The sequence below is a fragment of the Haliaeetus albicilla genome, chromosome 15 (genome assembly GCF_947461875.1).
Source record: "Haliaeetus albicilla chromosome 15, bHalAlb1.1, whole genome shotgun sequence".
NCBI lineage: Eukaryota > Metazoa > Chordata > Aves > Accipitriformes > Accipitridae > Haliaeetus > Haliaeetus albicilla.
In genome coordinates this window covers 33,589,733-33,613,589 of record NC_091497.1, presented here as the reverse complement: position 1 = coordinate 33,613,589, position 23,857 = coordinate 33,589,733, and the positions used below count along the sequence as shown (strand labels likewise).

The following is a 23,857-nucleotide window of genomic DNA, read 5'->3' as shown; positions in this document are numbered from 1 at the left end:
AGAAGTCATAATATTCACACAACTTGATGTGCAGAGTCACATACAACTACTTTTTAAAAACAATAAAATTAAAAATAAAATAGAATAACTTGCTTACTTCATCCCATTCTAAAAGGTAACTGTGGATTTTAGAACCATTATCACAAGATGCCTGCAACAGGAAAAGAAGAAAATTAGAGCTCTAACTGGATACAAGACCACTTAAGGAAAAAACGCATGTATGGGTCAAATCATGACAAGACCAGTGGAGGGCAAACGATGCTCCCCTTATATGATCGTTTCACTTGCCAAGACAGTCCTAGTTCAGTCTGCATCCAATGAATGCTTGTATCATATTTATGGTTTTGTTTTTTAATTTAAACCTTGAAAAAGTATTCTGGCAGCAGTATAAAACGCCACAGTATTTTTCTGAGCAGCTAGATTGCAGGTCTGTCAAATCTCAGTCTTTCCAGACCACTTCATTTGCTTTGCACAAACAAGCCTATGTTCAATGACAGAGAAAGGAATCGGTTCCACAGTACAGTAGGGGACTGGAACTCAGTAACTTTACCTACAAAGGCTCCTTGCTTTTCTGAGAATCCTTCCCTTTTTACTGAAGTCCACATTTAACCCAATATATCTATTTCCAGTCATGGAACTGTGACTTAAATTAGTATGTTTGACAAAAATTTTCCATTTTAATGAAGTAGCATTTTATTGTTAAATCCAAAACAATTCTGAAGAGTTTAAAATATTTATCTTCATGGCTGTTAAGCAATTCTTACCTTCCACTGCAGAGTAAGAGAATTTTTGGTCCGATTAGTTATCCTGGGCAGATTTGGAGTATCAGGTTCACAACTTGTTGTGGTAAAACTCTCTGCTTCTGAAGGGCTCCCCTTTACACAGTTGCATTCTACTTGGACTCTGAAGTGGAAAAGGGCCAATAACATTTTGTTTCAAATTCTGTATGTACAGTTTCCAAAGAAAACTAAGTATTCAGAATTAAATTACTGCCTTGCTACCTCATTATTAAAATATCACTGTTATAAATAACTAACTGCTGGAAGCATCTTGGTCAACAGAAGTAATGTGAAAGAAAAGAGTCCTTTACTTTGGATGTACATCATTACCATCAGTCAGCTTTAGTCTCACAATTTCATCTGAAATATGTCTGTTACTTGCTGTACTTTGGTTGGGAAATAATGGTAACATCTTGCAGGCTCATTATCTGTTGCAGACTTAATTGATATTATGAATAACTCTTCTCCTGCAAGAGCTTTCGTCAGATAAGCACAATGAAGCTGTTGATGTATTTTCAGAGTATCCTCTGCACTCCTTCAAGGCCTTGCTGAGTCTGTTCACCCTGTCCTTTCCTTTAGGAAGGCTATGAATTAACTCCCCATGTACTTCAGAAGAGTGAATTCTTGCTTCTGTCTCACAGAGAAATGGTTTGTTTTTCTAACAGCTTGTCTCCAAAAGGAAATACAGGAATATCTTCTGGCCTCCCCCTGCCCCCCAAGCTGTGTAGCTATGCCTTGTCTCTTCCTTGGGTGAACAGGCACATTACCTTCTTCCAATTCGTCTGTTCCTTTGAAAGAAAAAAACCCCAAAACCAAAACCACCTTTCCTCTTATCACTGGTGTTAAGACCTGGGTTGCCTGCTTATGAAGATGCAAAAGTCTTTATATGCTTTTGTTGCACAAACAGCGAGTAACAGGAAATTTGGCTTTGTAGATTTTGTCAACAGGGAGAGGGAGACATTTGAACAGCGACTGATGTTGCACACAAAGTTGTTTGCACTTGCATACAGCTACAAATATGTAATTTGTCAGTTACCTTCACAGTTTAGTATTTCTGGTCTTTACCGATTTTGGGCAGTGTTCGCACTGGCAGAATTCTGCTTAGGAAGAGCTTAGATGGCTAAGCCACCTATTCCCAGGTATTGTCTACAATGACCAGAATTAAGCAAGAAAGAATCTGAATGTAGCCTGATAAAAAAGGACTTACACAGGAAAAAAAACCAGTCCTAGGCTCTGACCCTTATGCTCCATGCATTTTCAACTTAAACATTGTTGGGTAAAGTGCATAAACACTACTAAAAATAGGAAGAAAATCACAGAGGAACACCCGCATATGAAAGAGCTGAGTCAATTCACCATTCATCCTTCTGAACCTGTGCTGCAGGCCATGTGGGGGCCCAAATTAAATGAGGGCTGTGATAAGAACAGACCCCCTTTAAAGGAAGGGAATGGAAGGGACCTTTAAAGGTCATCTAGTGCAACCCCCCCCTGCAGACAGCAGGGACACCTTCCAATGGATCAGGTTGCTCAAACCTGACCTTGAACACTGCCAGGGATAGGGCATCCACAATTTCCCTGGGCAACCTGTTCCAGTGCCTCACCACCCTCACAGTGAAGAACTTCTTCCTTACATCTAATCTAAATCTACCCCCTTTCAGCTCAAAGCCATTACCTCTTGTCCTATCACTACATGCCCTTGTAAAAAGTCCCTCTCCAGCTTTCCTGTAGGTCCCCTTTAGGTACTGGGGGCTGCTATAAGGTCTCCCTGGAGTCTTCTCTTCTCCAGGCTGGACAACCCCAACTCTCTCAGCCTGTCTTTGTAGCAGAGCTGCTCCATCCCTCTGATCGTTTTTGTGTCCTTCCTCCGGACCCGCTCCAACAGGTCCATGTCTGTCCCGTGCTGAGGACCCCAGAGCTGGACGCAGGACCGCAGGTGGGCTCTCACCCGATGGGAGCAGAGGGGCAGAATCCCCTCCCTCGACCTGCTGCCCACGCTGCTTGGGATGCAGCCCAGGACACAGTTGGCTTTTGGGGCTGCGAGCGCACGTTGCCAGCTCGTGCCCAGCTTTTCATCCCCGGCTTTTCATCCGCCGGTACCTCCAAGTCCTTCTCAGCAGGGCTGCTCTCCAACCCTTCATCCCCCAGCCTGTATTGATACTGGGGGTTGCCCCGACCCAGGCGCAGGACCCTGCACTTGGCCATGATGAACCTCATGAGGTTCACATGGGCCCACATCTCGACCTCATCCAGGACCCTCTGGATGGCATCCCGTCCCTCAGGCGCGTCAACCGAACCACTCGGCTCAGAGTCACCTGCAAACTTGCTGAGGGTGCACTTGATCCCACTGTCTGTGTCTTTGATGAAGATATTAAACAGTACTGGTCCCAGTACGGACCCCTGCGGGGCACCACTTGTCACTGCTCTCCATCTGGACATTGAGCCATTGACCATTACCCTTTGGATGCGACCATCCAGCCAATTCCTCATGCACCAAACAGCCCACCCATGAAATCATGTCTCTCCAATTCAGAGAAGGATGTTGTGGGGGACCATGTCAAAGGCCTTAAGAAGTCCAGAGAGATGACATCCGTAGCTCTTCCCTTGTCCACTGAGGTAGTCACTCCATCATAGAAGGCCACAAGTTGGGTCAGGCAGAACTTGCCCTTGGTGGAGTCATGCTGGCTGTCTCAAATCACCTCTCTGTCCTCAGCATAGCTTCTACAAGGATCTGTTCCATGGTCTTCCCAGGCACAGAGGTGAGGCTGACAGGTCGGTAGTTCCACCCTTTTTAAAAATGGGTGCAATGTTTCCCTCTTTCCAGTTACTGGGGTCTTCACCTGACTGCCATGACTTTTCAAATACCATGGAGAGTGGCTTGGCAGCTACATCAGCCAATTCCCGCAGGACTCTGGGATGGATCTCGTCAGGTCCCACAGACTTATGTATGTTCAGGTTCCTCAGGTGGTCACAAATCTGGTCTTATCTTACAGTGGGAGGGACTTTGTTCTCCCAGTCCCCATCTTGCGGTCCATCCACTTGAGAGGTGTGGGAAGAGAGGTTACCAGTGAAGACTGAGGCAAAAAAGTTGTTGAGTACCTCAGCCTTCTCCTCATCCATTGTTAGCAGTTTGCCAGTCTTGCTCACCAGGGGCAGTACGCTTTCTTTGACCTTCCCTTTCTGGCTGACATACCTGTGGAAGCCCTTCTCATTATTCTTTGTATCCCTTGCCAAGTTCAGCTCCAGATGACTCTCTAGTATTTAAAAAAGGAGGCAAGAACACCAACTACCTACATCTTTCCAATCCTATGCTGTTTCTTCAGTATGACATAGCAAAGCAGCAGATTCTGCTGGAAGGGTAGAATTACAGTGAGCTACGAGCATATTTAGTAATGCATATAGGGTCAGATTCACTGATCTGCTGGAGCATAAGTCACCTTATGCAAAAGCAGCATAAGGTGACTTTCAGGTGGCCAGCAGTGAGCAAGGTACCTTCCTCTGCTGCTTGTGCAAAATTTGAGAGAATGCAAGCAGCGTCTGCACCTGGCTAAAAGGACAGAAATAGGTCACTGTGCTGGTATGAATGAAAGAGCATGGATGTTGGATGGGGGCACGACAATCTTCCCTTATGTTTTCCAAAATGGACTGAGTGGTCAGCTAAGCCAAAAATGTTGATTTGTGACTCAAAGGAGGGTGAGAAGTGGTAAAAACAATCTTTGAAGACTATGCAAATACACAGATACAATGAAACTTTTAAAACATTTCCACTGAATTTAACGATTAAAAAAGGAGATACTCACTTTGCATGGTAATCAGTTGCTGGCCTGAGATCATTTACAGTAACTTTATTTTCTTCTCCACTGGAAAGAGACACGATTTGGTTTGAGAGACTGTTTCAGAATCCCATACATTTATAAAAAGACACATATCATCTAACCCATTCATCTAACGCTCGTTCTAAGAAATGTATTTGCTAACAGTTTGACTCTGTTGCTAAATGTAGTAAAATGTAAATGCATTTATCTTCGAATTTTAGGGCCTTCTTGTGTTTGATTCCTGTTCTTTTGCCCTGGTGGTTTTGTTTTTTGTTGTTGTTGTTCTGTTTATTTGTTTCTTAAAGAATAATTATTTTCCTCTTAGTAAGACCAGCTGCACGTGTACACATATATGTTATTACACAGAAACCATCAAAGTATTGGGGCCTACAGAAGCTCAGTTCAGCCTTGCAAAAACAATTATCTAAAACTGTACATGACTGCATATACCTACTTGTTAGAGCCTAGCAAACAGAAAAGACACCTAAGTAACATCTATTAGTCTACTTTTGCTGACATCAGTTTATGTTAGCAAAGCTCATTTCTTTTCCTCTTGTTTCTAGGACAGGGAGATCCAACTCATGATTCATGTACTGCTCCTAAGAAATCAATGGAAGGTGACTAAGATAAAATAGCTAGATACAAAGATTTATAATTATTAGAGAGCTCTACACCCTTAATGGCAAATTTTACTGTTATATTTCGCCAAGTTGCAAAAAACTGATTGAAAACTCTTGTGTTAGGAATGAAACGATTGAAGAGTTTTGTTTGGTTTGCTGCTGTTAGAGTTCTGTTCTGTGTGAATCTACTTACTTTTTTTCATATCCTAAGACTGTCTCTTACCAAGAGCATTTTCAGGGAAGGGAGGGATAACTTTACTGGGAGCAGAAGCATGTGCTGAAATAAGTAACTACAAATACAATTTGTATTTCTCACTACTTGCGTATATGTCACTACTTGAGAACCTATAGTTTCTAGTGCAGCTGGTTGAAATACAGCTAAGTGATATTAAAACATGCCTCCAACATCTAAGAACAAGGTCTTTACATTCTAATTGATGGTAGAGACTTCAGTAATAAAACAGAACCAATTCTACTGAAAAAAGTAGTTCAATGTAAAATAGAAGTTGCAAAAACCTGCTGTCATGGTTTAACCCCAGCCAGCAATTAAGCACCACGCAGCCGCTCACTCACTCCCCCCCCATCCAGTGGGATGGGGGAGAAAATCAGGAGAAGAAGTAAAACTCCTGGGTTGAGATAAGAACGGTTTAATAGAACAGAAAAGAAGAAACTAATAATGATAATGATAACACTAATAAAATGACAACAGTAGTAATAAAAGGACTGAAATGTACAAATGATGCGCAGGGCAATTGCTCACCACCTGCTGACCGACACCCAGCCAGGCCCCGAGCGGCGATCCCCCCCCCCCCCCACTTCCTAAACTAGATGGGACATCCCATGGTATGGAATACACTGTTGGCCAGTTTGGGTCAGGTGCCCTGGCTGGGCATGAGAAGCTGAAAAATCCTTGACTACAGTCTAAACACTACTGAGCAACAACTGAAAACATCAGTGTTATCAACATTCTTCACATACTGAACTCAAAACACAGCACTGTACCAGCTACTAGGAAGACAGTTAACTCTATCCCAGCTGAAACCAGGACACCTGCTAATTATTTAAATCTCTGGACAACAGGCAGATTTTTAATGAGGTTTTAAGCCACATAATTCAATGCAACAGCAATTAAATAAAAACAATGAACACCTACACGTATACAGTTTTGTACTTTCCATCTTTTCCGGTACTTGAAATCATCACTTCGTAAGTATAAACCTCTGGTACGTCATTCTTGTCAGTGTCTTCTCTAGTATCACTTGATGGAGGGGACCACATAAGCAGTGCTGTTCTTGCCTGAATGTCCGATACCTGTAGAAATACAAGTTTTGAGATCTCTGCCATTTAAACGCTATCGTATATAAACACTGCTATGCCACAAAGGACCAAATAAGAGAGAAGAAAATCATATACCGTTAGCATATCAGAGTATTTATACCGATATAATAGCTACTAACTAGTTTTTACAGATGAAATCAAGCTAAAAATACAAGAAATGTCATGAGAAAACTGCAATCCTAGGGCACAGGGCTGAGACCAAAGAAACTTCTAACTAACGAATGCCACCTAGTGGGCTACCTAAAAATGAACCGTATCTGTTGCGAACCAGACGAGATGCAAGCATATACAGTGAAATCAATCATTTCATTAAATGACAATGTTTCAGGCATTTTTTATTTGCTGTCACTGGCACTATGATTTTTTTTTTTAATACCTTCTTGTCGACTCGGTTTTCTTATGAAATATATAGAAGCTCAGGAATTTCTCCAGAATGGCTGGCATTACTGTAACAGGTACATAAACTTTGCTTTGGGCATTTAATTATGATTGCAACAAGTAGACTCTCCCATTATATTAGAATCTATTTGGTTAACCATCCCAGCATGTTTTGGTTTTTTATCAGAATATTAATAGGAATACAACTACCTGAGGCTCTAATCTAGTACTCCTAGGGAACAGAATATTAGAACATATAACGTACTTTGACCCCAGGCACTTGCGATGAAGGCTTGCTCACAAGGTCCGTGTACATATACATACATACGGGCAACATCCTAAAGAATTCCTGGGGTGGTGCTTGCCTGCACAATGCACCCTTTGCAGAAAGGCCTGGATAACAACAGCTGGTACGAGAGAAATACGAGAATGAACAGTGTGTGTGAACGCAACACCTCCAGCTGTTTGAGAAGCGTTTGCCCCGGCAGACTCATCATGCTAAAGGCAGCAACCCTCAGGTGGGTTAAGTGGTAACCGGGAGATCACAAAGAGACTTCTGAAAGGAAGAAGTGATCAGCTTCGGAAGTATAAAAGCAGCATGAAAATTCATAACAGGGATAAAAGATGCTGGAGTGCAACACAGCAATGATCAAAACCCGGCCTGACTGCAAGAAATTGCCCTGCCACCACTGCCGCCTCCATCCAGGCTGGATGGATGCCCTGAGCAGGCGCAGCCCAGCTGGTATGACAGCAATTCGGGTGCAGCAGGCAGGGATCCACAGCGCGGGTGGGTGCATGGGACCCGGCAGAGAGCTTTCTCAATGGCCTGTGCCTTAGCAGACTAGGGAACAATAGATTTTAGGGAATAACAGTTACATGCAAAGCTAAAGCACCCACATCTCTGAAAGGAGACATGCAGTTAGGGGCACCCACGGCTCCCAGAAGAGTGGGTGCTGCTTGAAACCCACAGGTGCTGCAAGGGGCTGGGGATGCTCATATTTCTGTAGTTGAGTCCACAGGTGCGTGCATGCGATTACAAATTTTTAGCATCCATTATAGAAGGAAGTCTAGAAATTTGTGGGTGTTTATTAATATTGCACGCCTGCTATTGTGATTTGTATGTTGCAACCGCCTACTATTTCCAATTGTTTCATAAGAGAACCGAAAACACATTTCATTATACGAAATGACTAGTTTTACAATATGACTGTAATGTATATCTATTTTGGGAACAATTGCCTTTGAAAATCTATTACCAGAGTATCAGAATCAAAATGCTATCTTCACAATTGGTGCTCTTAAATTGCTATAATCTACTGAACTAAAAACCTGAATTGAATGGGTCAACTTCAAGAATAAAGCAGAGGAGGTGACTTACTGATAACAGACAAACAGAAAGGAGGAAAAAGTCAAACAAGATGAGACTCAATGTCTTAGAAATAATGTCACTAAGCCCTTATATGCTAACAAGACTGTGTATCACATCTTGAAAGGGATCAAATGCTACTAAGATTACCCAGTGAAGTTCTTGAATTCAAAGTTTGGGAAGAGAAATTCCACTGTAAACTTGATGCGGTCACAAACTACACTAACTACAATCACCTCAGGACAATTCTAGCATTTCTGGAAGTCTTTGGAGTTGTGGGAAGCATCTGGGGTGGTAGAAGCTCCCTCTCAGACAATCTTTATCCCTCCCTCCTGGGTTGCAGAAGGCAGCAGGGGATACTGAAAGAAAGAAGAGTAGGTTCCTGGAGGACCTACTATGTTCCAGGACTAGTAGGTCCACTGTAAAATGATCTATTCCTATGTTTAGCTACCCGAACAGTTGAAATTTTTTCCCTAATATCCAGGCAGGATCTCTCTTACTACCAGCTAAGTCTACTAGTCCTAGTCACTGAAGTTGAACATCAGATCCTCCCTTCCTTTCTACAGTTGTTTCTGATGTACTTGAAGACTGTTAAGCATTTGTGTCTCCCCTCTCTTATCTAAATCTCTGATCGTTCTCACTGTTCTCTTTATCTCCTACTGCTTCATTATCTTTAGTGCTTTGCCCAGAACTGTGCATGACACCCCATCTAACCCTCGGCTAATGCCAAACTGCCTTATACCCTTGACAGATTACATTTCTTCTCATACATTTTTAGTCTTTCTATCTTCTTTTACACCAGAGAAATAATGCAGTTGGTACAAGTGAAAGGCGGCATTACATCTTGCATTGGGTTTGCGTGGCAAGGTTTTGGTAGCAGGGGAGCTACAGGGGCAGCTTCTGTGAGAAGCTGCTGGAAGCTTCCCCCATGTGCGACAGAGCCAATGCCAGCCGGCTGCAAGATGGACCTGCTGATGGCCAAGGCTGAGCCCATCAGCGACGGTGGTAGTGCCTCTGGGATAAGGTATTTCAGAAGGAAAAAAAAGTTGCTGGGGCACAGAAACTGCAGCCAGAGAGAGGAGTGAGAACATGTAAGAGAAACAACCCTGCAGACCCCCAGGTGGGTGAAGAAGGAGGGGAGGAGATGCTCCAGGTGCCGGAGCAGAGGTTCCCCTGCAGCCCGTGGGGAAGACCATGGTGAGGCAGGCTGTCCCCCTGCAGCCCAGGGAGGTCCACGGTGGAGCAGATCTCCACCTGCAGCCCAGGGAGGAGCCCACGCTGGAGCAGGTTTGCTGGCAGGACTTGTGACTCCGTGGGGGACCCACTCTGGAGCACTCTGTGCCTGAAGGACTGCAGCCCATGAAAGGGACCCATGCTGGAGCAGTTCGTGAAGAACTGTAGCCTGTGGGAAGGACTCGCATTGGAGAAGTTCGTGGAGGACTGTCTCCCATGGGAGGGACCCCACAGTGGAGCAGGGGATGAGTGAGGAGTCCTCCTCCTGAGGAGGAAGGAGCGGCAGTGACAACGTGTGATGAACTGACCCCAACCTCCATTCCCCGTCCCCCTGTGCCACTGGGGGGGGAGGAGGTGGAGAATTTGGGAGTGGAGTTGAGCCCGGGAAGAAGGGAGGGTTGGGGGGAAGGTGTTTTAAGACTTGGTTTTATTTCTCATTATCCTACTCTGATTTGATTAGTAATAAAATAAACTAATCTCCCCAAGTTGAGTCTGTTTTGCCCGTGACAGTAATTGGTGAGTGATCTCTCCCTGTCCTTACCTCGACCCACGAGCCTTTCGTTCTATTTTCTCTCCCCTGTCCAGCTGAGGAGGGGAGGGACAGAGAGGCTTTGGTGGGCACCAGCATCCAGCCAGGGTCAACCCACCACACATCTTACTGGAACATTAAAAGATTAGAGGTTTCACCTGTTTCGTACAGACAGAGCAGAAGAGTGGGAGGGAGATCAAAGACAACATTACAGACTACAGAGTAACAGACAACTCACAGGACTTTGACTACTAACATTGAACCCAGAGTATTAGTGGAAATCATTATATATCAACAAGAGTCAACAGAGAACAGGGCGAAATGTTCTTTAAGTCTCTGACTGGAATAAAAATTGTCATCCCGAGTTACGCCCTCAGGGCAACGTTTGTTGGTCAACTCACATAAACCTTCCATAAGACTTCTAAAATAATAGATGACAACTGTTAACACAGTAACTATAACACAATGAAGCAGTATTATGTACCAAGCTAAAAATCAGTGACCATGTAGGTTGTTCCGGTTGTTCTACTTTGTGTAAACAGAGTATGTGACTAAAGAATATTATGAAAAGCTGAAGCTTTGCTGTGGTCAATTTGCCAAAACTTAAAAGCAACAGTTAGTGGAATTGAACATGATCAGAAATGCAAAGTGAAAAGTATTCACAGAAGCTGGGAATTAAGGACATCCTAATGGTGCATAAAAAGCTGCAATGTATAAAAACTATGTAAGTTCTCTACACATCCACATGCACACATATGGGGAGAAGGGAGAAATATGTTAGCCAATAAGCTATGACTTAGCAGAATTTACAAGAGAATTTAAAAGATTCAATGAAACAAAAACGGCTAACAGAATTAAAGACAAAAGATTAAAAAAAAAAAAAAAAAAAAAAGAAAACCTATCAGGAAAGCTCCAAGTCAGGCACTGCTCTGTTACTGGTGGATGTCAAGTTAAAACTGTAAAATGTTATTTTCATCCTGCACTTTCAATGAGACAGAAATCCATATCCATCTTGTGTAACCCTGTTGCTGGGCTAGAAAATTTACAACCCACACCAAAGTCACTGGGCCCAGCAGATGGTGCCCAGATGAAATTGAGAGCTCTGCAATAAACCAGGTAGTCAGGTTAAACCACTGGTTCCCTGTCAGTGATGTACGCTCACATTAAACCAAGGAGTTGCAGTAAGCTAAGCTGAAACTAGTAAGCCCTGCTGAGGAGCACTGGGGAGTGAACTATTTATGGAACGAGTGTAAGAGGCAGATACCTGAGGGCCCAGGAGAACGGGCTCACAGGCAGAAGAACAGAACAAGAGGTATAACACTTAACTCTTTGGCAGGGTTAAATATTGGAAATAATTTCCAACCCTGTACCTCATACACCTGAATCCCACTGAAGTTGGTACCACCTTCTTTTCCACAAGCCAAGAGTGGCAGTGGAGGAGTGTGGGGTCCCCAGAAATACAGCTCATTCGTGAGGGGTCAGTAATCAGACAAAAAGAAGAGAGGCAGTAAGAGTGGGACTGAATAACATCAAGGTTTTTCTTCTGGACCCACACTCTCTATGATGTCACATATTTCATAAGTTCTGGAGCTTTTCAGTAAATTCACATACAGGTGTATGAGTATTTTCAACCACTCTCAGTTGCTAAAAGAAATAAAAAAATCACAGCTGCAAGCACTGACAATAGAGAATCAGAGAACGTAATTTAAGTCCTTTTGAACTCGTTTATAAAACATTTTGTACTGCTTTTCAGATTCAACTTCCAGCTAAGAGAATGATTCTTAAAGACAAGTCTAGGTTCAGCTCTATTCTTCCTCGCAAGACTATTAATAAGGGACAAACCTAAAGTATTGAAAGATCAAGAATTGCTAAAATGAAGATTTCCTGTAAAAAACTTTTCTCTATTGTGTATATACACTATGGCAGTCTTAGATTACATCAGCATATACTATTTTAACACAAAACTCCAGCTTCACATGATGCAAGCATATGACAGTAATTACTAATTTCTTCACTAAGAAGCAATTAATGAATATTGTCCTCAAATTCAGAGTTCCTATTGCCTCTCCTTATTAAATACTCAGCCTTCTGCTCCATTCTTCATTTTGCTTTTGCCTTTTCAGGTCCCCTTGTCTTCTCTCCTGCTTGCTTTGTTGTTTGGTTAATGGACATGACAGCTGTTGAAGACTCTGCTCAAACACTGAGGGCTCAGCCTGGTGCAATCTGCAAAACCACTCCAACTTACATCTGGGTATAAAAAGTTCAAGACCTCCCTAAGTAGAAGGGTTATGTGGTGCCAGTACCACTTTACCAACCTGACTTAACACTGCCACATATAAAAGGATGGGGGATCCAAACAGGGAAAAGTTCAAGAAAATGAGAACGTTTTCATAAAAACATCTAATGGGAATTTGGAGGCAGCAAAGCTGATGTGCCCGTACGCCATACTGCACAGACCTGAAAGAGATGTGTGAAAGCATGCCATAGAGCCCACCACCTGATGTAGATGTGCATGCCCTGGACCTGGGCAGTAAGACACGGGACAGCCCAGGACAGGTCACAGCCTTTGGCACTACTCTGGGCTTTCTGGAGCAGGATATGGTGCAATGGACACTGTACTGGACAGCACCTGTATGATCATCTGATGACCACCACCACAGCCAGTATCCAGTATTGCCTGTGCCAGCACTGAAGTTCAACCACAGAACAGGGTGTTGATAATCCATCAAGAAGAGCATCATGGCACAATCCCCACAGTGCTTCAAGCAAAACATTAATCAAAAACTTACAGGAATATTTCTGATGAGAGCTACAAATGGAAGGCGTGAAAAACCACAATCTTCTGGTTCACTGGTGGGAGGGTGAGAAAAATGTTTCCTTGGCGAAACTGTGGGAGTGTTGCTTCTGATTGTGCAAGGCCTAAGTAGGTAACACAGACTCCCTTTCTCTTACCACGTCACGCTTCCCCAAGCTGCAAAATCAGCTAGTCTTCCACCCACCCACAGTCCTGACAGTCCCTTGCCTTCGCAAAGCATAAGCCTCTTCAAGTACTGGAATTTTGGCTTTTTGCCTTGTGTACACTATCTAGTCTGTAGCAGACTACTAATGCCTAAGCCTGTGATGTCTTCTGAGGTCTGCAAAGAGATCACTTGTAGGCACACAGCTACATGCAATGACGCTCAAGTAAGGACATGGTAGGGAAGGGAAATAGCATGCTTGCCTAAAAGGCACGGACAATTGAGCGTTGAGGGTGGAAGGAAGTGAAAGAAAACAAGACAGTACTGGCACTCCATTGCTTTTTCATATGTCATTAGCAACACAGCAGAAGACACCTCCTCTTGATCCTACTTCTCACAGGTTCACTCTAACCACCCCAGGAAGCTCAGAGTTGTCATGCCCCTTGGCAATGCAGCCACCGATGACACCTCAACTTGGATGGCATCCTGTATGCCCTGACCACTGGCAGACGACTGTGCATACTTCTTCTGAAGAACTGGTCCCTGTACGGCTAGTCAGGATAGAAAGGATCATTCACATTCTTGTCAGAGCTGCCTCTTCTCCACTCGCTTCCTTTCTCCCCCACACCTTTATCTTCCTAAGCTTCCTTCTCAGCCCCAGTTTCTTCTCCAAAAATTCTTTTTACTGCTCCTCCACCAGCTCCAATCATCAAGGTCATCCGTTAAGTGCTCCTGAACCTGACTGTCCCAGCTACTATCTACACAACAGCGACAGCTAGGAGCAGCTAACTCCTCTCCATCTCCTCATCTCAGCCCTCTCAACCCCTTCTTATAGGATTTGATTGAGACAGTTTCCACCTCCATGCTGCTTACCCACCAAAGACACAGGGGCACTGTAGACATGTTAACCCATTCTGATGCTTGGACACAGCAGGATGTCAAGCACTCAGGACTTCCTCTCTAATTACAATCCCTGCTGAGCCCTTGCAGCACCACAGAATCACAGAATGGTTGAGGCTGGAAGGGAACCCTGGAGGTCAACCGGTCCAACCCCCTTGCTCAAGCAGGGTCACCTAAAGCCAGCTGCCCAGACCCATGTCCAGACAGATTTTCAGTATCTCCGAAGAGGGAGTCTCCACAACTCTCTGAGCAACCAGTGCCAGTGCTCAGTCATCCTCATAGTAAAAAACCAGTGTTTCCTGATGTTCAGAGGGGCCCTCCTGTGTTTCAGTTTGGGCCCATTGCCTCTGGGGCTGATGCTGAGCCCACTGAAAAGAGCCTGGCTCCATCCTCTTTGCACTCACCCTGCAGATACCTATATACATTGATAAGGTCCCCCCTGAGCCTTCTCTTCTCCAGGCTAAATAGTCCCAGCTCTCTCAGCCTCTCCTCACCAGGCTGTAAAGCAACAACATACGAAAGAAGAACCCAGACTGGGGCACTAAAACCAGGGCCAGGTTGTCCGGGAGGTGAAGGAGAGAAGGTATGTAGCTGATGGAATAACAGTCTTGGAAGTCCAATGATCATTCCATCTGACCCTTTCTCCTTCTTCACCTTCTTTTCTCTATATGTCCCTCCTTCCATAAAAGTTTTCTCTTCTTGATTAGTTATGTGAAGTATGTGTGTGTGAGCGTGTGCACTTGTGTGGTGTGGTAAGCTAAGGACTGACGAAGGACGAAAAGCAGGATGCCTGATTATGGAGGTAGTAGCTGGCTGACTGGACAAACCCATGGCAAGCTCCTCCTGGAGTTTCAGTTGCATGGACTTTTTGTAGTTTACAATAGGGAACACAAATTGTTTTTACTCAGGCAAGCTGGTGGACTGAGGATTGAGGTGCAGATTTTTGGAAAAGCTGTGTATATCCTCACAGAAAGGTTAGGACCAGGGAAGGTCCAGATGATGAACGAAAAGAACACAGGCCTGCTCAACAATGCAAGAAACTACTGAATTGGGCAACAGTCCTTTAAAAAGTTTCTATGCAGAATTATGAATTACAGTTTTACAAACTGAAAAGAAATTGGTAGATTCTCAAGCAGGTAAGCCAGAAGCCCACTGCTGACACCTTCGTTGGCAAATTTTATGTCTCTTCCCTGGAGGTACCAGAGACTCTTAAAGAGAAATCTGTCATCATTTTTCTTTACTTTTCAAATAAGGTTTTCCAAACCCTCATTTTTGGTGAGGTTTCCAAAACCTTGCCAGGTATCTCTCATGCCTAGAGATATCTGGTGTGTAAAACTGTTTCCTGAACAGTTGTAACTAAACAATGTTACAGGAATTTGAGAACAGATTTTTACAATAAGAGAAGATTTTAAGCATCATCTTATGCTAAACATCATTATTATGTTACTGACAACGTTACAAGCTCTTTCTATATATATTTTTTGTAATTCTGTTAATACTGAGATTTCACAGAGTTGCCAAGAAGAATTCCATATAATAAGTATCAAGACAATTTTAGCTTCACAAATGTTAATATACTAAAAATTACTTTGGTCATTTACATTTCAGTGGCTGGAAGTTAAGTGAGTTATCTTTAGTGCAGGAAGTTAAAGATCCTTTAAACTTGGGAGAGAGAAAAGGAGGTGTAGCTGTGTAAAAATAGCAACAGATACATTCTGACTTTATGGAAAGCTTTATTTACTTACCACTGGCTTGGCTATATTAGAAAGAAGTGCTTCAAGTGCTTTTGTTTCTTCATCCTTTTCTTAAAAAACAAAATCAAAGCAAACAAAAAGTACCCATGAGTATTGTTCAGTGACTTTACAGTGAAATAGCTCTTCAAATTCAACAACTGCACATAGACTGAGGTATTTATAAAATAGAACACCTTGCCAACTTGCATTCATCTAGGGCAACATAAAACCAAAAAAGCTCCCTAAAAAGTTATTAATATAAAACTATTTCTAAATCTGTTCTATGATTTATGGAATACAGAAAGCCTGGTTATCTTTTATTAACGTATAACTTTAAACAAACTACTGCTCTGGAGAACTTAGGCTCTTGGCTGAGATATTTCCTATAGATTTCTCTTTGGATGTAGATGCAGTCAAGTTACAGTAGTTTAAATATGTTACTGCACAACAGCTGGAAGACTACCGGTAACGCTGTTGGCCTCCCTCAATTGCAAGGGCAAACCTTAGCTTAGCCTTCAGTTACGTTCCAGGGAAAGAATCCAAGGTGTTTTGTTTCAGCTGAAGGTATAGCTGAGCTTTATAAGGGACTCAAAGTTTACAGAAAGTGTTTTATGTGCTTTCTCCCACACAATACTAAAATTTTATTATCTCAATAGTGTAAGTGAACAGGCTACTCGGCTTTGAAGGTGTGGCCAGGCATTTTTAGTTCACTTAACCTGCCTTAAACCGAAAAGAAAAATAAAAGAAAAACAAAGCCTGATGAAATTCTTTAAAAAACACAGGTCAAATCTACTTACAACTTTGTATTTCTAAAATGACTTATGCTATTGAAACTAATTAAATGCATTTCTGACTTCTGTTTGTTATTACAAGTCTAAGTCACAGTACATAATTTTCCCAAATGTCTCCTGAATTAAGTAATTCTGAAAAGCGTACTTTTCTGTTTATCATATAAAATACTTCTAAGGAACTGTTAACGTAATTTTCGATACGTATGTAAGCAACAGTACATTTTATCACCTGTACCTTGGTGAAGTTAGCTCACAGATAAATACCAACTAACAGAAAATAAACTAAACAGAAATCCAAGTCAAATGCCACCATGGAACTACAGTGACAAGTATTCATTCAAGTTTGGAGCAACAGTTCCCAACAGCTGAATTCAGGCTGTATCTCAAAGGTGTCCCTTGGTATGAAGCTTTCACAGGCTATCATCTACACATGTTTTTAAACAGCTCTTCTAGGCTGAGATTTCCTGGTCTTGGTTAGACATACTTTCTTCACGTTTCTTGTGGTTTACAGCAATCTAATATACATCAGCACAAAATCATCATCTCAAAGCAAACTTCAGTGAGTTGAGAAAACCACAGTTTGCTTCCCTCAGCATCACTAGTTACAGCTCCCTGTTCTGAGGAAATTGTACTTGGCTGATGACAAGTCTTTGACATTGTGTTCTGAATCTGAAGTGCTATGCCAGTGACCTGAAAGTTGCATAGTGACACATCATCAGATTCAACAAGGACTGTATGACCAAGACTGAGCGAATTCAGTCCATTTATGAGATCACAAACTTTCCAGTGAAATAAAGGTATTAATAATAAACACGCTCCCCATGGTAGTGTCGTAGAAAACATGAACTCACACAGACTAGTGTGAGGACCAGTCTTTTTCTACAAAGGCCTTTCAATGATGAGTTGGTGGGGACAGACATTATGTGAATTTTATATAACAACATTATCTCTTTTACGAAGCACTCCTCTTTAACAAGCTGAATGCAGGTTTCCTGTATCAGACATCTCATTCTTTCCATGTTCTCTGCAATATCAAGTGGGCCACCAATATTCAGTGATTCCTTAAAAATGTAAGCACCAATGACTCTGGACAAAACACAGATTTTTCTTTAAACCGTATTATGAAGTATGACTAATAAGATTTGCTCAAATCTACGTGGAGACTTGCATGTCAGCAGTTTTGTTCTCTTAGGCCCATCACTCCAATGTGACGAGCAGGTTGATTGCCCTTAAGCCCATTCTGTGTAAGTCAGGGCAGTGGCGGGCTACTACTCCACTTCAAGATTGTCAAAGTGTGGTGTTCTATCTACAAATGCTATATTCAGACAGACACTGGACTTGCATTTTTTATATATATATAGATTTATTTATTTTTTTTTAACACTTACCTTCTACTTCTGTGTCTGTCTGAGAATTGCTTTTTCCTTTGCCCAAAGACTTGCTTTTGGTAGAACCTGTGCTTATACCAGCTGCATCCTGTCCTTTTGTAAGTCCATTATGTTCACTTGTAGGAGAAGGACATTTCTGAGGAGATGATGGAGGACTGTTTAACTTATCCTTCTGAGTTCCATGTCGATCTTTTAATTTTTTTTGTAACCTTTCATATGTTTTACTAGACCTTTCGTCTCTAAAGTTGGATCTTCCATGACCAGGCAGAGTATCTAAATTGAAGTAAAGAAGAAAAAAATTAAAAATAATCAACTAAGAATGGAATGTAATTAAAAATCTATTTAAAAATGCTATGTGCATTAAGTGTGCACTTGTGTATAAAATTACTTCTCTATTCCTGTTGGAAAACTGAAGCGTCCAGCAGGTAAACCGATACACGCTAATTGGACATTAACAACATGTTAGGGGAGAAAGTGTAATCTTTCCTTCCCACATCTTTTCTCTACTTAAAAATTATTCTTAAAACATTTCTATAATCTTGCTTGAGCTGTAAGGTACAGGATGAAGTCAACAGAGAAAAAACACGCAACTTTATTACATGGGAGGAGATCTGCTCTAATGCGAAGTTTTAAGTTTCAGAATGCAACTAGAGCTCTATTACTTTAATGGTGCTTCAGCAGAAAACACAGAAAAACCCCACAAAAGCACAGGGCAACTGAAAGACACTAAAAGACTGAAGACGGTATGGCTAGGTCTTGTAACTACACTATACCTGTACACAGTACCCCGAGGCATTGCTGCAGTATTAGCAAAGTCCCATCTCTAAGTCAGAACGTGGCTTTGGAAAAAAGTCAGCACCAGACTAATGAAAAAAATTAAACTGTAGGTTGGTGAACTTTTCTGTTAAATTCTAACATTTTTATCCATTTCACCTTTTTGCTTAGGAACAGCTTATTGACTCAAGACTTTAAAACAGCGTACCACATGGCACCAACTCCCTCCTCAGTGTAACCCTATCTATAACAAATAATGAAAGCTTTCAAAAAAATCCATCCTTCAAAACCAGCATAGAATTTGTCCATTTTCAGGTAAGCTGGATCACTCGGTCTGAAGAATGAAGTTCATTATCTGTTATTCCTTAAGTGCTAGGAAGTACAGAAAACAGGAGCAAATAAAAACTTCCTTGCAAGAAGGATAAAAATCACAAAGCTAGAGAACTTTTCAGTTTCTGTTTTTTTAGGTGAGCTTAATTCCCAGAAAATTTGGCAGAGGATTACTAGATAAGCTGTGACTACTTAGAAATTTGTTTTTCACTCCCATTAGAGATTTAGGTGCTCTTGTTAAAGAACTACCATGGTCTAAGCACTTCCGGGTTTTTTTTCCCACCTTAAATTCAGATTCCTCATACAGAAGCCTAACTGTGGGCTTTGACTTCTGAAAGCCAGAGCCAAAGACAGTGGTCCAGCATTAAATACGAAATCTGTAGCAAATATGTAACAAATTAAAGCATCCCCAGTCCTCTAATTCCCCAAATCCAAGGGCATACTACATATATATTTAAAACAAAGCAAACCAAAGAATCCCACTTTATCAATTTTTTTTTTACATTAGCAGTTTAGCAAATTATCACTGAATTCATATTTAAAGGGATATAACCTACAGCATAAATCTAAAAAATATTATTCCATTAACAAGTATCCTTCATCTTTTGTGCATTTAATTATCACACTCCAATCTCTTAATTTAGCAAACTAAAAGCAAAGAACTGCCATCTACAGGAAACCAAGAAATTAATAAAGCTATAAATAAGCACCCAAAGAGCATCTAAGAATGTACTGTTACCAAAGTAGTGCAAGGAAGAAATAAAGTACAACTTAAGAATACAGAAACACTTAAGAATTCCAGGAAGATCAAGACATCGGTGTATTCTCATCTGATGGCTTTGTACATCATGACTATTTAAGTACAGTGACTATATGGAGGACATTTTTAAATGAGTTTAGTAGTATCGCAGAACACTGAGAATCTATGCATCTACAGCAACATGACAAAGTTGTGTTTGGTCTCCTCCTCCATAGCTTCTACCTTCTTTCTCTAAAACGAGCAACCTGGCATTGCTCTCTGAAACTCTCTCAAGGTCAGCACCTGCCTTATAGCAGAAGTTTACCTAAAGAAAAACAAGTCTACCAGAAATGGAAATATTAATCTAGCAACCCAACCCCCGAGTTAGTACACACATACACTTTGCCACTAAACCATATTAAAGGCAGATGTCAATAGAACTATCAAAGACAGCTTCAACTACAGTATTAAGTTTAGGCTGGTGGCACCTGATTATTCAAGTTGGACTTCAATATGGACACTGGACTAAATGCATACATTTTTTATGAAAAATAGCAAGCTTTTTTCAAAATCAATACTAAGGACTCCTGTTTCATGCTTCAAACAGGATACTTGCAAGACATGAGATCTCAGAACAGTGCTCAGGTATGGATTTAAATGCTGAATCTTGGAAGAAGGCATCAGCTGAATCACTACAAACACTTCCTGCATTGCTTTGCTGGGCAAATCTATAACTGATACACATAAGAAATAATCTGTATGTTTAAGGGATCACTGAATAGGCAAGTCTAATTAAAATAAATTCTTCTGGAATAGTAAGCTTCAGTAAAAACAAGACTGGTATCCTCATAAAAAACTTGTGTGTATAGCTCCCATTTAAGCTGTAAGTCTTGCTGACAAAGCCCATACATCAGTGTAACAGATGCTGGAAACGAGTACAGCGTTATTTGCTTTGATAGAACTTGCAATATTTGATAAGCTACTTACCCAGATCCCCATATACTTGTGAGGTGTGATACTGCGGAATGTACTGCGTTGCCATGTCACCGGCTCCGGTCACGGGTGAGTATATATGACGTGGTGGAGGGGGTATCATGGCTGGAAGAGGCAGGAAGCCAGGCAGTGGGGGATGCGGAGGCCTGTGTATCACTGCGTGACCACCAGGATGAAATTCCGGAGGCTGGGGAACCACCACAACCCTTCGAACACCGTTATCCTCAATAACCTGTACAGTGAGAGACACCACGCACCAAAAGAGAAATGACAGTCTGAAAGGTATGTTTCTATCGATACTTAAACAAACCTAGGAATAGTAAAACCCTTAATTTGAGAAAAGGAACACAGGAGAGCATAAGAAAAAAAAAAGACAGGGCAATTAAAGGACTACCTACATGAAGTATATTAACTGCAAAAATGCCATTAATTTCTCAATGTGATGGGGAAAAACACTGTTAAAAAAAATCTGACTGTAACAGCATCTTATAAACAACCAGATATATTTATGGCATGATCCTAGCTTTTCCCCACGGTCCTGTTTCCACCCTCATTGACATCGCTTGTATGCTACACTGCTCCTAGGATTTGTTCTACAGTGTAACAACTAGATTGCTCCCTAGAAGTGATTCGGTGGGAGGACAGACCTCACTCCGCACAAACAGTGAGGGAAAAGGCACAACAGTGTCTGGTCTTTGCTCTGTTCCCAACACGGTCCACCAACGCTAACCCAGGAGGCACTTGCCACACAGCACCCGTTAGCGTGCAGCAGCCTTCATCTGCATCAAGCTGTTAGAGAAAAAAAACCTAGCAGGATGGTAGTCAGCCCTCTCAAGACTCCTCCGCAACTCAAGGTAGTTTTGAAAAAGAGAAGGTGTTTTTCTTTTCTCCCCGCCCCACCTGTTAAAATGTCTCGCACCCTGAAGGAAACCACATGCTACTCAGGAACGGGGGCCGTTGTGACAGCCTCTGCCAGACTCTGGTGTGCAAAGAGACTTCTTGCGCAAAAACGGCAAATGGAAGATGTGACACGACAGCCTTCGGCCGAGGGACCTAAGCGCAGCCCTTAGCAAAGTTGCTAGAAGTTCGAAGAAGCGAAAGCAGCATACGCAATCCCACGATGAGAGTAAGTGTGGTCATGCAAGATGCACGGAGCTGAGGTGTGCTGGGCACAGTACATGCAGCACGCAGGGCTCTGGCGGAGAGCAGGGCACAAAGGCACATCCTCTAGAAAGTACTGAAGCAGAAAATGCTCCTCGCTAAACGAGGGTCGGTCATCAACCGGACCAGAAACAGGGGACCGGTCCTGTAGCACATCACAGACAGGGAAGAACACCATCATTATCCTCTCTAGATGTCTGTGTCACTACTGGTAAATTCACAAAAGTACATGACTGTTGGCAATATCTAGAGATTATCTTGGCGTAATTTGACTTGTATGTATTGCGGTGTCCAATAACTTTAGTGTCTGGGATGCCAATGCATAAATTGTTCTCCACTTCCTAGTAAAATGCTGTAAAATAATGCCACAGCAGGGACCGCAATGTAAGTTTTTGGATTAAACTTTTATCCAGAAAAGGGGGAGAAGAACAGAATCTGGAATATCATGACTACATTCAAAAGCAGGGGACAAGGCAACCCTATGTTGTAAGTGTACACTGACATTTGAAATGAGGTGGGGACATGTACGTGTACACCAATGTCCACCTGGTGCAACAGAAGCAACTCAACAGATCAAAGCACTTAGTGCTAAGCTGCTTTCAACTCCACTGTTTAAGCTTAAGGGTATTATGCTTGGCTAGATTTAGTCCCATGCCCTGGTGTGAACACCTCCGCCAAGCCCATGACAGAAAGCGGCTTGGAGGATCAATCATTGGTTTCACCATGTCTCCATAAGGGGTTGGTGTGCATCTGGTACATCTGGAACAGAGCTTCTGCTTTTGTTTTCTCTGACAGAAATCTAATCTGTACACCCCAAAATTATCCTGGTAGCTGAACCAATGCAAGGTAAGTGAGGTTGGTGTAGGAAATTGTTTCAAAACTTCACTACTGTACTGCAAAAGACGGTTACGTAGACACAGCTGTATGCTTCTGGTGTAATGGCAGAATGAAGATCTCTATGCATGTGCAATAACATTCAGAAGACATAAAAGTATGTGCACAATGGAGCTGATCCCACCTTACTTACATAAATAGAGTGCTGGAAATTAATATAAATGAACGAAGCGAACACAGCTTTAAAATACATACATACCGCGTGACTTTAAAAGATGGGCTGACTATTTTCAGTATACAGAAATTGTCCCTTATTGGGAAAGAGTAATTTCACTAAAGACAACACTCTTCATATCTGTGCAACCACAGCTGTGTGGTATCCTAAAGGCAGGATATATTAATAGCAGTAAATACAACTAGGACTTCTGCTGTCCAATGAAATTCTCTAAACACTGCAATGTAGTTTTAATTATTTAAGTCCTTTTTGCTTACCAAAAAAAATTACATAATTTATCATTATTTTATGAGGAGATTCAGATTATGTAGGAAGCAGATTCCATTAAAAACCAGGTTACTTAGTTTATAATTTATTTGTTTTCTTGGGTCTGCTAATAGCCTAAGTAACTCAGAAATAGATACCAAATTCATAGCAGCAGAGACCTTAAGTTCAATAGTTTAAAATGAAGAGTTTGACAAGTCTCTAACTGTGCCTCTAAATCAAACATCAACTCAATGGTAGGCCTCTACCAGGCAACTACACAGATAAAAACACTCCAAAAAGCAATAAGGGCATCATGTCAAGTATATAATTTTAAGTTAAAAAAAACAACCACAAGCTATCTATTATCCTAATTGTGCTAGCAAAACATGTATTCTGGCATAGGCCTGTTTGGTTGAGTGAGCCAACCAAACTTCACTGGAAAACTCACTACAGACAGTGAATATAGACAGCTTAGAGAGGATGAATAAAGATGTGCTTTCTTTCAGAGTTCTACAACTACAGTTCCAAAAGAAGAGGAAGGGAAAAGTAAATCAACTTATGAATTGCTTTTTATTTATGTGATATAAGAAAAATAAATATGCTTTATTCTGTAGTCATCCCCAACTTCTAACAGAGGACAGTGCGCTGTATCACTGCCAAACAGGAATTGAAGCAAGCAGAGGCAGAGTACAACTAAATGAAAATGGATAGACAAAAGATG

At 41.9% G+C, this 23,857-nt stretch overlaps 1 protein-coding gene across 6 annotated transcripts in view; it reads right to left on the bottom strand.

Moving 5' to 3' along the window:
• FNDC3A (fibronectin type III domain containing 3A) overlaps positions 1–23,857 on the bottom strand; it is a 125,603-nt gene that overhangs the window by 30,834 nt on the left and 70,912 nt on the right. For all 6 annotated transcript variants that reach the window (XM_069802716.1, XM_069802720.1, XM_069802717.1 and 3 more), the window contains 7 exons: positions 20,655–20,892; positions 17,825–18,097; positions 15,658–15,716; positions 6,365–6,522; positions 4,577–4,636; positions 765–903; positions 98–151 (listed from right to left, as the gene is read on the bottom strand). In XM_069802716.1, coding sequence (XP_069658817.1) covers positions 98–151; positions 765–903; positions 4,577–4,636; positions 6,365–6,522; positions 15,658–15,716; positions 17,825–18,097; positions 20,655–20,892 — 981 coding nt within the window. The remainder of the gene's footprint in view (positions 1–97; positions 152–764; positions 904–4,576; positions 4,637–6,364; positions 6,523–15,657; positions 15,717–17,824; positions 18,098–20,654; positions 20,893–23,857) is intronic.